The 14,659-nt window shown below is 41.0% G+C and overlaps 1 protein-coding gene across 2 annotated transcripts in view; it reads right to left on the reverse strand.

Annotated features, from left to right (window-relative positions):
- SPMAP2L (sperm microtubule associated protein 2 like) overlaps positions 1–14,659 on the reverse strand; it is an 82,745-nt gene that overhangs the window by 38,095 nt on the left and 29,991 nt on the right. Inside the window, exons 3-4 of one of the 2 annotated variants that reach the window (XM_017849247.1) lie at positions 11,575–11,628; positions 1,691–1,819 (exon numbers count right to left, since the gene is read on the reverse strand). In XM_017849247.1, coding sequence (XP_017704736.1) covers positions 1,691–1,819; positions 11,575–11,628 — 183 coding nt within the window. Of the gene's footprint in view, positions 1–1,690; positions 1,820–11,574; positions 11,641–14,659 lie in introns of both variants that reach the window. The other variant, XM_017849246.1, reaches the window with a different exon arrangement.

Consider the following 14,659-nt stretch of genomic DNA (forward strand, 5'->3'; position numbering starts at 1 on the left):
TTAAAAAAAAATGAAGTGATCTTCACTAAGAAATTTGAAAATATTATTGAATTCATCTTCTTGAATAAACTTTTACAAGTAAACAAATACACCAATGATTGTAGCCTGTAAATATCATTCTGAAGCAAATATCCACCTCAACATTAGATTAAAAAGCAGGTCTGGCGAGGCGTGATGGCTCATGTGTGTAATCCCAGCACTTTGAGAGGCCCAGGTGGGTGGCTCACTTGAAACCAGGAGTTTGAGTCTAGCCTGGCCAACATGGCAAGACTCCCTCTCTACTAAAAATACAAAAAGTAGCTGGGCATGGTGGTTCACACCTGTAATCCCAGCTACTGCGGAGGCTGAGGCAAGAGAATTACTTGAACCCAGGAGGTGGAGGTTGCAGTAAGTCGAGATCAGGCCACTGCACTCCAGCCTGGGTAACAGAGCAAGACTCTGTCTCCAAAAAGATAAAAAGTAATTCAGTTTCAAATATGCTGGCCAGGTACAGTGGCTCACATCTGTAATTCCAGCACTTTGGAAGGCTAAGGAAGAAAGACTGCTTAAGCCCAGGAGTTCGAGACCAGCCTGGGCAACATAGCAAGACAACATCTCAATTTAAAAAAAAAAACAACGATACAAACATGTTGAGTTGGAGATTCCTGTAGCACTTTCTTACAGGGGAAGTCAATAATTCTGAGACAGGAGAGAGGTTTAGGCTGGGAACAGGAGTTGGAGGTCACCACCACAAGAATGGAAGCAAAATTCCTATGAGGACAACTCCACCTTTGGGAAGAGTTTAGAGCAGGAAGAGAAAGAATCCAGGGACAAGACACTGGGCAACAATGGCAAAGAAACAGAAACCCACAAAGGATATTGAGAGGGCAAGGTGAAGAAGATGGGAGGGAAGCCAGGGCGGAGAGTATCACTGAAGCCAAGAGGAGGAGAACTTAGAGAAGGGAGTGGCCAGTCCTCGGCAAGAGTCGCAACAGGTGATTTCAGTATCCCCTGAACTTCTACAGTGTCTTTAATTCTAAAATTGGAGACCCTAACTTGAAAAAGTAATGGCTTCTGTAGAATTCTTCAAAGATATCTTGAAGAGATATCTTCCTAACTCTGGAAGTATCCTTGTATAACACCTTCACTTTATTATTTTTTTAATCCTCATAAACCAAAGCATTATAATATATTACAAGTCTGCAATAGTTAAATACTAGATTTTGCTCTGGAAAAGCTTACTTGTAGCATCAGATTGGAAACAGATATAGAATCCCTAATTCTCAGTGAATTCTGACTGCACGTTGAACAATTTGTGGCTTTTAGATAAAAGTTCTATGCCCATTTTCCCTAAGAACTCGGGATAAAGGCTGGGCGCAGTGCCTCACGCCTGTAATCCCAACACTTTCGGAGGCCAGGGCAAACAGATCACAATGTCAGGAGTTCGAGACCAGTCTGGCCAACATAGTGAAACCCTGTCTCTACTAAAAATACAAAAAATTAGGCTGGTGTGGTGTGTGACTGTAATCCCAGCTACTTGGGAGGCTGAGGCAGGAGAATCACGTGAACCTGGGAGGTGGAGGTTGCAATGAGCCAAGATCATGCCATTGCACTCCAGCCTGGGTGACAGTCTGAGATTCCATCTCAAAAACAAAAAACAACAACAAAAAAACCTTCTGATAAAGTAACATGATAACACACAGACACTAACCTGTTAGGTACATAGAGGCAGGAAACTTCCTTGGGCTGGGCAAGGTTCTCAAGTCTTTTGGTCAGCTGAGCCTTCAAAGCACTCTGGGTAACAGGGCGAATAGGAACTTGATTTCCCCAAAACAGTTTTCTGTTAAGAAACATACAAATAAAATGGTAAAAAAAATTGATTGATAAGGAAAATCTAAAAATTGACTCTTTTTTTCTTTGAGACAGAGTCTCGCTCTGTTGCCCAGGCTGGAGTGGAGTGCAGCGGCTCGATCTCGGCTCACTGCAACCTCTGCCTCCCGGATTCAAGTGATTCTCATGCCTCAGCCTCCCGAGTAGCTAGGATTACAGGCACGCGCCACCACACCTGGCTAATTTTTTAGTAGAGACAGGGTTTCACCATGTTAGCCAGGCTGGTCTCAAACTCCTGACTTCAAGTGATCCACCTGCCTTGACCTCCCAAAGTGCTAGGATTACAGGTGTGAGCCACCGCGCCTGGCCAGAAATGGCTCTTGATGGCTTTTATACTGACTTTACTTCATTTTAAGAACTGTATCACAGAATTTTATTATTTCCAAGGATCTGAAATGAATATATTTATGGAAGTTAAACTATTACTGTTTAACCTATTTCTTAAAATGAGGTGACCAAAAATGAACCTACTAGAGATAGTTCTGTTTCTGCCATCAAGTAAACCTTGTGGTTTATACTCAGGTTGGCATAAAATGAGCATTCTAACTATCTACACTAGCCTCCTGTTTTGGGTGAAGTCCTGTACCGGGTGGTTAGAAAATAAAATAGTAACAGAATGGTATTAATAGCTATAATTTGTGGAATACTTAACCTTTGCCAGGCATTGTGCTAAGTACTTTACAGATATCAGTTCATTTAGTCTCAACAGCCCTGTGAAATTGGGAGGATTACTGAACATGGGATGAACAGAAAAGGAGAAATCATTAAGGAATTAACCTGAAAAGGCTTCATGGAAGAAAGAAAAAAGCACAGATTGCCAGAAATGAGGTACATTCCACGTTGGGATAACAATGGGAAATGGAAATGACCAAGGCTTGAACCAGGAATATTTAGGGGGAAGTAGAATGTCACATTGGGAGGTAATTAAGCAGCATTGCTGAAATGGGTAAGGAGGGCAGGAGAAGGCCTTGAGATGGAGGAGTAAGAAAAAGATAGAGGCCAGGCGTGGTAGCTCACGCCTGTAATCCCAGCACTTCGAGAGGCTGAGGCAGGAGGAAGGAGGATCACTTGAGCCCAGGAGTTAGAGACCAGCCTGGGCTACATGGTGAAACCTAGTCTCTACAAAAAAATATCAAAAAACTAGCCAGCAATGGTGGCAGCATCTGTAGTCCCAACTACTTTGGAGGCTGAGGTGGGAAGATTGCTTGAGCCTGAGAGGTTGAGGCTGCAATAAGCCAAGATCAGTCAAACCACTGCACTCCAGCCAGTGTGACAGAGCAAGACCCTGTCTCAAAAAAAAAAAAAAAAAAAAAAAAAAACCTCCGTACACTTGTTATGACTTCACACATAATTAAATTTGGCCAACTGATTGAGTCAACCCTTTAAAAAGACCCCTGGTTTTCTTTTTTCAGCTTTGCTTATATTTTTAGATATAATGTTTCTTTCTCTGCTCTGTAAACATCAGTCGGAATTATTATTAGAAACAATAATTAATATCCCTGCTCCCTACCTTCTACTGATTCCATTTTCTTTTTGTTTCTTTTTTTTTTTTTTGAGATGGAGTCTGGCTCTGTCTCCCAGGCTGGAGTGCAGTGGCGCGGTCTCGGCTCACTGCAAGTTCCGCTTCCTGGGTTCACGTCATTCTCTTGCCTCAGCCTCCCGAGTAGCTGGGACTACAGGTGCCTGCCACCATGCCCGGCTAATTTTTTTTGTATTTTTAGTAGACACGGGGTTTCACTGTGTTAGCCAGGATGGTCTTGATCTCCTGACCTCGTGATCCTCCCGCCTCGACCTCCCAATCCATTTTCTAAATATGGCTCAAATCTGTCCATCTCTCCTCATCCCCACTGTTCCTTCTTTTGTCCATACTCCCATTATGTCCACGCCTTTCTCTACACCACTGCCTGAGTGATCTTTCTAAACGCAAACTTGATCAAGTCAAGAGTGTCTGCCTCTCCAGCCTATCTATTCTTTCAGATCATGTCTTAGTCTTTTGGGGATTTTTCCTTGCATAGTTTAGTGTTGTACAGAAGTGGTACTCAATATTGTTTGATGGCCTTTTGTCTCATCAAACTCTGCCGGAGCCACCTGCAAAAATTTGGGCAGGGATCTTGCTCTCATCGAGTCTGTTCAAGCCAGCACGGCCTGATGTGGAAATATGGCCTCCATACATACTGTCAATGTTTCCGTCAGTATGCAAAGGATATCGGTTTTGTTAAATTGACTAAGTGATCTTCCTTGAATGGATTATGTGAGGCAGCTACCCAGTGAAAGAAACCATGCTAATTCCTTGTATATGAGATAAATTTTTTTAAAAATCACAAGAAAGGCCGGGTGCAGTGGCTCACTCCTGTAATCCCAGCACTTGGGGAAGCCAAAGGAGGTGGATTATTTGAGATCAGGAGTTCAAGACCAACCTGGCCAACATGGTGAAACCCCGTCTCTACTAAAAATACAAAAATTAGCCGGGCATGGTGGCATGCACCTGTAATCCCAGTTACTTGGGAGGCTGAGGCAGGAGAATTGCTTGAATCTGGGAGGTGGAGGTTACAGTTAGCCAAGATAGTACCACTGACTCCAGCCTGGGTGGCAGAGTGAGACTCTGTCAAAAAAAAAAAAAAACTACAAGAAAAATCACATAGTGGTTCGATGAATGAATGAATGGTGAAAACTGGGGACTCACCTGATGGTGACATGCAACACATATTAGAGAGGAGAGAATAACCACAGGCAGAATAAAAAGCAAATGCTGATGTTTAGGCCTCAAGTGAAGAGGGCCAGAGGAGGGAGATCCACATAGGGAAGACAGTAACTAGGCTCCCAAAGAAAGAAGCAGTGGGCAGGCTGGGTGCAGTGACTCACACCTGTAATCCCAGCACTTTGGGAGGCCAAGGCGGGCAGATCACCTGAGGTCAGGAGTTCGAGACCAGCTTGGCCAACATGGTGAAACCTTTTCTCTACTAAAAATACAAAAATTAGCCAGGCATGGTGGCACATGCCTATAATCCCGGCTACTTGGGAGGCTGAAGCAGGAGAATCCCTTGAACCCAGGAGGTGGAGGCTGCAGTGAGCCAAGATCACACCACTCCACTCCAGCCTGGGTGACAGAGTGAGATTCCATCTCAAAAAAAAGAAAGAAGTAGTGGGTAGAGGTGAGAGAACCACGTAATAGAAGTCAAAGAGGGGAAGAGTTTGAGAGAAGGATGCATAAAATATATCAAACCAAATATATTTTGATCAACAATAAAATATATTAAAAAGCATCAAATATAACCTAGGTATCATAAAAGGATGAGCTCTGAAAAAAATCAAAAGACAATAGGATTTGGCCAGGCCATTATCAGTGGTTATAACAGAGTGAAAAACATGTCTTTGGATAGGGGTAAATATAATAGCTCAGATGGAGAGAGGCTAGAAGAGTCAGGGATTAGGAAGCTGAGGTGATGTGTATATATATATATTGGGTTTGCACCCAGTTTCAAATTCAGAGCAAAAATTACCTTAGAAACAACAATGAAATTAAGTGCATAAAATATGGTCCGAATGATGCCCTCCAAGAACTGAACCCTCATGAGATTATAGCTGCTTAAAAATTTTGGCCACAAGTAAATACATAAACTTACTCTGTACCCACAATATATTTTTTAAAAAATAAAACAAAAATTTTGGCCACAAGAACTAGAAAACAGAGTATGAAGGAAGGCATTGAGGATAATATACAAAGCAGGATATTTGGTTTAAAGTAAGTTAGAAGGAAAAGACCAGTGGGATGAGAAAGAGCAGAGACTCCACAGTCAAGAAAAATTTGGTGGCTGGGCGTGGTGGCTCACGCCTGTAATCCCAACACTTTGGGAGGCGGAGGCGGGTGGATCACCTGAGGTCAGGAGTTCGAGACTAGCCTGGCCAATGTGGTAAAACCCTGTCTCTACAAAAGTACAAAAATTAGCTGGGCATGATGGTGGATGCCTGTAATCCCAGCTACTCAGGAGGCTGAGGCGGAAGAATCACTTGAAACTAAGAGGTGGAGGTTGCAGTGAGCCAAGAACGCACTACTGCACTCCGGCCTGGGTGACGAGAGGAAACTCCATCTCAAAAAGAAAGAAAAAAAGAAAAATTTGGAGGTAAACTTCATCAGGAAGCAGGGAGGCTAACCAACAGGCTAAAGTAGCGTATTGTATACAGATAATGTACCACTGTACTGCCAGCATTTTAGAAATTACCTGTTTAGCAGTTACATGGCTAGTAATATCAAGAAAATAAAAATGTAATCTTCTATGGTCCATATCTAGGACTTGACCACAGAGTATAGGATCTTTATCCATACCACACCTGTCTGATGGATCCATGAAACACAGAAACAAGTCTGACACCATCACAATTACCCACAGAATTCTAGAATAATGGAACTAGAAGGATTCTGGGGGGTTCAGTGTTCAATCACCCCATTCTGTACAGCTAAAACTCTAGTCTGTTTCAGATTTCCAGATTTAGAAAACACAAAACAGCTCTCATCAGTCCATTTCCAGAGTTGTACTGTTCTGAAATTTTTTTTTTTTTTTTTTTTTTTGAGACGGAGTCTCACTCTGTCGCCCCCAGGGCTGGAGTGCAGTGCCGGATCTCAGCTCACTTGGGCAAGCCTCCGGCCTCCCGGGTTCCGCCATTCTCCTGCCTCAGCCCCGAGGTAGGCCGCCACCACCATGCCCGACTAATTTTTTGTATTTTTAGTAGAGACGGGGTTTCACCGTGGTCTCGATCTCCTGACCTTGTGATCCGCCCACCTCGGCCTCCCAAAGTGCTGGGATTACAGGCGTGAGCCACCGTGCCCGGCCTGTTCTGAAATTCTTATAATCTCTCCCATCATAACAAATACTTATTTAGCTTTTATCTCTTTAAAATGCTTTATGGACTTTTTGAATTTAGAAATCAGTCTTCAAACTTTCTTTGCCAGTCTAGTCTAGCCAACCACAAATTCTTGTAATGTTTCCTCATAGAATCCATCTTTCTTTTAATAATTTTCTTCATTGGCCTTTGAGACTCTCTCTTTCTTGGTTCTCTTCTAGCAGCTTCCTCTGTTTCTTTTTTGTTTCTTTCTTTTTTTTTTTTTTTTGAGACAGTCTCCCTCTGTCACCTCTGTCACCTGTGCTGGAGTGCAGTGACATGATCTCAGCTCACTGCAACCTCAGCCTCCCAGGCTTAAGCGATTCTGCTTCAGCCTCTCAAATAGTTGGGACTACAGGTACGTGCCACCATGCCTGGCTAATTTTTGTATTTTTATTAGAGACAGGGTTTCATCACGTTGGCCAGGCTGGTCTCAAACTTCTGACCTCAAGTGATCCACCCGCCTTGCCTCTCAAAGTGCTGGAATTACAGGCATGAGCCACCATGCCTCGCCTCTCTCTGTTTCTTTAGGTAGCATTTCTTTCACAACTCAAACAATGGCATGTGCTCCAGGCTTCCAATCTCTTCAATATTATTGTTATTATTATTATTATTTAGAGATGGAGTCTCTCAGTCACCCAGGCTGGATTGCAGTGGCGCAATCTCAGCTCACTGCAACTGCCACCTCCCAGGTTCAAGCAATCCTCCTGCTGCAACCTATCTCAAGTAGCTGGAATTACAGGTGCGTGCCACCACACCTGGCTAATTTTTGTATTTTTAGTAGAGATGGGGTTTCGCCATGTTAGCCAGGCTTTCTCAAACTCTTGACCTCAAGTGATCCACCCATCCCAACCTCCCAGAGTGCTGGGATTACAGGCGTGAGCCACTGCGCCCATCCTCAATATTATTTTATTAGTACTAAACACAATTCCCGAATAAGTCTCTCCAGTTATTCTCAAGTAGTCTCCTGAGTGCTAAATCCATATTTCCAGATACTTATTGAATGTCTCAAAATCATCTGCATGATCTAATGTATCTGCCTCCTAAACCTATCCCCCTCTTGTATTTTCTCTCACAGTTATAATAGTATTCTCTACCTTATTTCTAAAGACACAAAACTAGAAATCATATTTTACTCCTTCCTCAGACTTCTACAATTCATTTGTCTCTAGGTCCTGTCCATCTATGTTTTGACTCTAACCTTTGTCTCAACTTTTAAGGCCAATGTTTTCGGATAGGCTATCATTATTTCTCTCCTACATTATTTCAATAGCCCCAAATTATCTTCTTGCCTCTGGTATTCCATGCCATCAAAGGAACTGTGCCTTTCTAAAATAGACAGGGTGATATAATGGAAAGAAATGGGCTTTGTGGTCAACGGATGTAGATTCAAATCCAAGTTGAATTGGGTAAGTTACTTAACTTTTCTAAACTTTATTCCCTAATCAAATAATGTCTCCAATTTTTCTATTGGTTTCAAATAGGGTGGGTTGAGTGATCCAAAATTTTGACAGTTCTAGTAATATTCATTAACGTATCTCCTATCAGTGTATACCTCTACTCAATATATATGTGTGTGTTCCTATCCATGGGTAAGAGAGAATTTAATGCATACTATATTTTTAGTTTTAAGCCTCTTAAAACTTAGTCTTCAGAGTATAGCAAAGTTGCAAGATGCAGCATTAATATACAAAAGTTTACTGATTTTTTAATATGCTAACAAGGAACAATTGGAATTTGAAATAAAAAACAGAATGCTATTTACATTAGCATTGTGGAAAAAATTGAATACATAAGCATAATTCTAACAAAATACATATAAAATCTACAAGAGGAAAGCTACAAAACTCTGATGAAAGAATCAAAAAGGAGTTATAAATATTGATAGGTATTCAATATTCATGGATAGGAAGAATCAATATTAAGATATCAATTATTCCCAACTTGGTTTATACATTCAAAGCAATTCCAGTAAAAATCCCAGCAAGTTACTTCATGGATATTGACAAACTGATTCTATAGTTTATATAGAAAGACAAAAGACCCAGAACAGTCAACATAATATTCAAGAACAAAGTCAGAGGACTAACACTATCTTACTTCAAGACTTATAAAGCTATAGTAATCGAGGCAGTGTGGTATTGGTGAAAGAAGAGACAGATGAGTGGGATAAAATACAGATCCTATAAGTAGATCCACACAAATACAGCTAACGGACTGAAGGCAATCCGATCAAGAAAGGATAGTCTCACCCAGGTGTGGTGGCTCACACCTGTAATCCCAGCACTCTGGGAGGCTGAGGTGGGCAGATCACCTGAGGTCAGGAGTTCGAGACCAGCCCTAACCAACATGGAGAAACCCCATCTCTACTAAAAATACAAAATTAGCCAGGCATGGTGGTGCCTGCCTGTAATCCCAGCTACTCGGGAGGCTGAGGCAGGAGAATCGCTTGAACCCGGGAGGCAGAGGTTGCAGTGAGCCGAGATTGCGCCATTGCACTCCAGCCTGAACAACAAGAGTGAAATTCCATCTCCAAAAAACAAAAGGAAATGATAGTCTTTTCAACAAATAGTGCTGGAACAACTGGACATCTACATGCAAAAGTAAATAATCTAGACACAGACCTTGCACTTTTCATAAACATTAACTCAAAATGTGTCTAGATGTAAACATAAAATACAAAAATATAAAACTTTCAGGAGTTTTATAGAAAAACACACAGGAGAAAATCCAGGTAACTTTGGGTTTAGCAATGAGTTTAGAAACAACACCAAAAGCATGATTCACAAAAGAAAAAACCAGTAAATTGAACTTCATAAAAATTAAAATTTCTATTTTGTGAAACGCACCGCTAAGAGAATGAAAAGCTAAACTATAGACTGAGAGACAATATTTGCAAAACTAATATCTGATAAAGGAGTGGCATCCAAAGCATACAAAGAACACTTAAAACTCAACAATAACAAATAGCAAAAATGGGCAGATCTGAACAAACACCTCACACAAATAAGCAAATATGCTCAACATCAGTTCATTAGAGAATTGCAAATTAAAACAATGAGATACCACTACACACCTATTAGAATGGCTAAAATCCAAACACTGACAACACCAAATGCTGACAAAGATGTGGAGCGACAGGAACTCTCCTTCATTGCTTGTGAAAATGCAAAATGGTACAGTCATCTTACAAGAGCTTAGCAGTTTCTTACAGAGTTAAATATACTCTTACCATATTATGCAGCAATTTACCCAAATTACTAAAAACTTATATGTACCAAAAACCTTGCACATGAATGTTTATAGCAGCTTTATTCATAATTGCCAAATATTGGAAGCAACCAGGATGCCCTTAAATAGATGAATGGATATACCTATATCCATGGTATATATGGATATGATACACCTATACAACTAAATAGTACCACATCAATAGAATATAATCTTAAAAAGAAATGAGCTATCAAGCCAAAAAAAAAAAAAAAAATGGAGGTATCTTAAATGCATATTACTAAGTAAAAGAAGCCAATCTGAACGATTTCATACTGTACACTTCCAACTATATGACTTTCTAGAAAAGACAAAACTATAGAGACAGTAAATAGATTAGCAGTGGCCAAGGGTTTGGAAAGGGAGGAAAGATGAAAAGAAACGAATAGTTGGAACACAGGTAATTTTTAGGGCCGTGAAACTATCCTGTATGATACTATAATGGTGGATACATTATGCATTTATCAAACCCATAAAGCTGCACAACACAAAAAGTGAACCTTAATGTAAACCACAGACTTTAATCAGTAGCAATATATCAATATTGGCTCATCAATTTTAACAATTGTACCAAAATAAAGCAAGATGTTAGTAGTAGGGAAAACTAGGGGGAACGGTGGTAAACATGGGAACTCTGTACTTTCTGCTCAATTTTTCTGTAAACCCAAAACTGCTCTAAAAATTAAAGTCTATTAACTTTGTTTAAAAAGCAATAGGACAGGCATGGTGGCTCACGTCTGTAATCCCAACACTTTGGGAGGCCAAGATGGGAGTATCACTTGAGCACAGGAGTTTGAGGCCAGCCTGGGAAACATAGGGAGACCCCTGACTCCCAAAAAAAATTTTAGCTGGGCACATGTGGTCCCAGATACTCAGGAGGCTGAGGTGGAAGAATCACTTCAGCCTGGGAGGTCAAGGCTGCAGTGAGCCATGATTGCACCACTACGCTCCAGCCTGAGCAACGCAGTGAGACCCTGCCTCAAAAAAAAAAGCAGTAGGAGATCCAAAAAATATTCAAGCTTGACTTAGGAGCCAAAGAAGAAAAAGAGGAGTCCCTTGGCCAAGCATGAAAGGACTGAGGGTCCAGCTTGCTGGAGACCCAGAGGACAGGTGTGCTCTAATAAGAGGTTTAGAGGTATCAAGATTAGTGATAGCAGCCTTAGAGATACAGGCAGCAAAGCTGGACTTGGAGAATGCACAAAAAGTTTCAAAGGGGTGTGGAGTCACACCCTTGAGCAGTGGTTCTCAAGTCTGTCTGCCTATAGAATCATCTGGGGAGCTTTTAACTCCCAAAGTCTATGGCACACCCCGTATCGACTAAATCAGGATTTTTGGGGAAAGCACTCAGTCATTACTAAAGTTCCCCAGGTGATACCAATGTACAGCCAAATTTAAGAACCACTGACCAAGGGTTAGCTTTTTACATGCTGACTACAATGAGGTGATAATATTGGTTCAGAGGATCTAATTAAGTAGAGGTGGATGGATAAATAATACTTACCTATTTGATGTAATAAACACAATCATCACAAACAAGGCCATATAATATTGCCTTACCTGTCTGGAGTTCCCCATTGCTTTTTAGGCTTTGAAAGATTTGGGGTTCTCTTCCTAGAAGAAACACTAACAAATATCAGCTGATTAATTCAAAGAGAATGCTTAAGAAATATGGTTACATTAGATGACTCCTACTCAAACAAATCCCATATGAGGGGGAAAAAAAAGAAGAATTAAAACCAATGCCGGCCGGGCGCGGTGGCTCAAGCCTGTAATCCCAGCACTTTGGGAGGCCGAGACGGGCAGATCACGAGGTCAGGAGATCGAGACCATCCTGGCTAACACGGTGAAACCCCGTCTCTACTAAAAAATACAAAATCTAGCCGGGCGAGATGGCGGGCGCCTGTAGTCCCAGCTACTCGGGAGGCTGAGGCAGGAGAATGGCGTAAACCCGGGAGGCGGAGCTTGCAGTGAGCTGAGATCCGGCCACTGCACTCCAGTCCGGGCGACAGAGCAAGACTCCGTCTCAAAAAAAAAAAAAAAAACCAATGCTATATTTGATATGATTTGAAGAGTACTGAAAGGCTCAAAGTATCCAAACATTCTTTGGACCCAATATTCTCACTTCTAGAATTACTAATATAACACATAATAAAATTAAGACAATAAATTATGCAACCAAACAATGAACATATTGTCTCCAGAAGACCCGAGGTAAAATGCACTTTTTAACAGGAAAAACCTCAATCAGCCTATTAAGGTCATTTGTAGATGGCTTTGTAGCACTGGATTCTGAAGAGATTATACAGACAAATTTCAGACAGAATATCTGGCTTTGGAAAAACTATGAAATAGGCAAAATACACTTTTGGTACCACTCAACCCCCTCTGTGCCTCACTCTGCTCCCTTGAACCTTCCCTAATTTTTCTTAATCCACTTGTAGCAGAGAGAGTTTGTGTCCTCCAAGTGTCTATGTGTTCCCCTATGTTTCTCAGCCTCCTTTGCAGTGTTTGGAGTGACATAACTGTCACGTCTAATTTCAGCAAGAGTACTGGGTATCACATATGAGCTAGTGTGTCTCTTCCACTTTTCTCTTTCCCTGTTGCAGGGACCTAGAAGTCACATATCCTAGATAGCAGAGCTACAAGGTTAGAAGGGCCAATCAATTCACACTAGACTCTGGCAGGAGGGAGAAATAAACTTTTATTGTGTTAAGTCATTGAGAGTTCTGTATCTTGTTTGTTAATGTAGCATTGTCTATTCTATGCAGACTAATATACCACCTATGTTGTGGAGACTCATATTACAACTGTGTAATGGCCTTGGTTGGAGTCTGAAGGGCCCAATACATAACAAATCTTTTGGTCTACCATCTTTAGAAACCAACTGAAAAATAGGCACAAGAGTCAGACAAATAGAATAAAAATACTATCTGTTATTGGCAAAACCATATTGAAATGAGTAGTTTGGATCCCTGACACCCCCAAATTGAACTGACATCCCAAAGCTGCAGGCCTCCTCCTGTAGGGGCTAAACTTGCTATGTGATAGAAAGTAGATCACAAAGATCCTTGTACAGATTGATGCACCATCTTACAGATCACTGTGGACAGGCAGGCCCCAAAGAAAAAGGGTCCTAGAAGGGACCAATGCTCTCTCCCAAACCTATCAAACAGATGTCACTCCTACTCCATGGAAAGTCTAACTAAAGAATGAGGCAAGAGGCCAGGAGAATTCCTCAACGGAAATGCTTCAATGTATAATGAGGGAGGTGATAAGGAAAAGCATCCCCCTAACACTTGCCTGAGCTCTTTAATAGGCTCCAAACTCTTTTAGAATAAGCCCTAGCCCTGGTGTCAGGTAGGATTCAGTCACTGACACAGCACATACAAGGCATTATGTGAAGAAATGGCCTTCCTAATTAAGTGGTGACTGATGCACTGTGGCAGGAGGCAGCAGGGGAGAGTGGACTCAATAGTCAGCAGCTCCCAAGATTGCACACTTGTATAACCTCTCAGCATTTTTTGTTTGCTTATTTGTTTTGTTAGAGATAGGGTCTATGTTACCCAGGCTGGAGTGCAATGGCATGATCACAGCTCCCTGCAGCCTCGGACTACTACCCAAACTCAGCCTCCTGAGTAGCTGGGACTACGGACACCATACCGGGCTAATTAGGCACAGCATATTTGCATAAAAGCAAACTTTTTAAAGGATACAGGGATAGATAATGCAGATGGAGATGGCACAATTTCCTCACATGACTCCAAATTAACAGAGCAAAGAGAAACAAGAAGCAGTAAGAAATAACAATAATGAAAAACTTTTTTGAAACCACACTCCTCACAGCCTTTTTAAATATAAAACTTTACGAGACACATACTATCCAGTCACAGGAAAGCCTGTTCACTCAGCATACATTATTTATTTTAAGTACTGTGGTATTTTGAGTGGATACTTGGTACTATTCAGTAGATGTTAATTCTACCTGCTCTACTCCTCAGCCACCTGACAACCTTGGGAAAGTGACTTAATTTTGCTGAATTTCATTTTCTCTCAGTAAAATCTAGTTGATATATCTGTCCTATCTACTTTTCAGAATTCTTATGAGAAAACCTATTTTTTAACTGAAAACCATTAAACAAAAATAAGGTAGTAGTATTTGCTGCCTGAATAAGGAAGGGGGGAAAAAACTGGAAAGCATGGTAAATACAGCCAGGTGTGGTGGTTCACGCCTATAATGCCAGCACTTCAGGAAGCTGAGTTAGAAGGATCACTTGAGGTCAGGAAATTGGGACCAGCCTGGGCAACACAGTGAGATCTATCTTCACAATAAAATTTTAAAAATAAATGTTAAAACATAAAATACAAAATAAGTCTAAATAATAACCATACATGTAAATGAGCTAAACAATAACAATAAATATGAATGGTTTTGACCCACTTCTTTAAAAAGTGGATGAAAATAAAATCTGGTATTATTTACTTTTCATCTACATGAACCATTGATATGAACCCTTGGTGTTTCTCCCTAATGATTTTATAGGATGAGTATCTCTTATCCAAAATGCTTGGGACTAGAAGTATTTGGAATTTTGGATATTTTCAGATTTTGAAATATCTATATATACATAATGAGGTATCTTGG

This window comes from Rhinopithecus bieti, unplaced genomic scaffold (assembly GCF_001698545.2).
Source record: "Rhinopithecus bieti isolate Rb0 unplaced genomic scaffold, ASM169854v2 scaffold_31527, whole genome shotgun sequence".
Classification (NCBI taxonomy): Eukaryota; Metazoa; Chordata; class Mammalia; order Primates; family Cercopithecidae; genus Rhinopithecus; species Rhinopithecus bieti.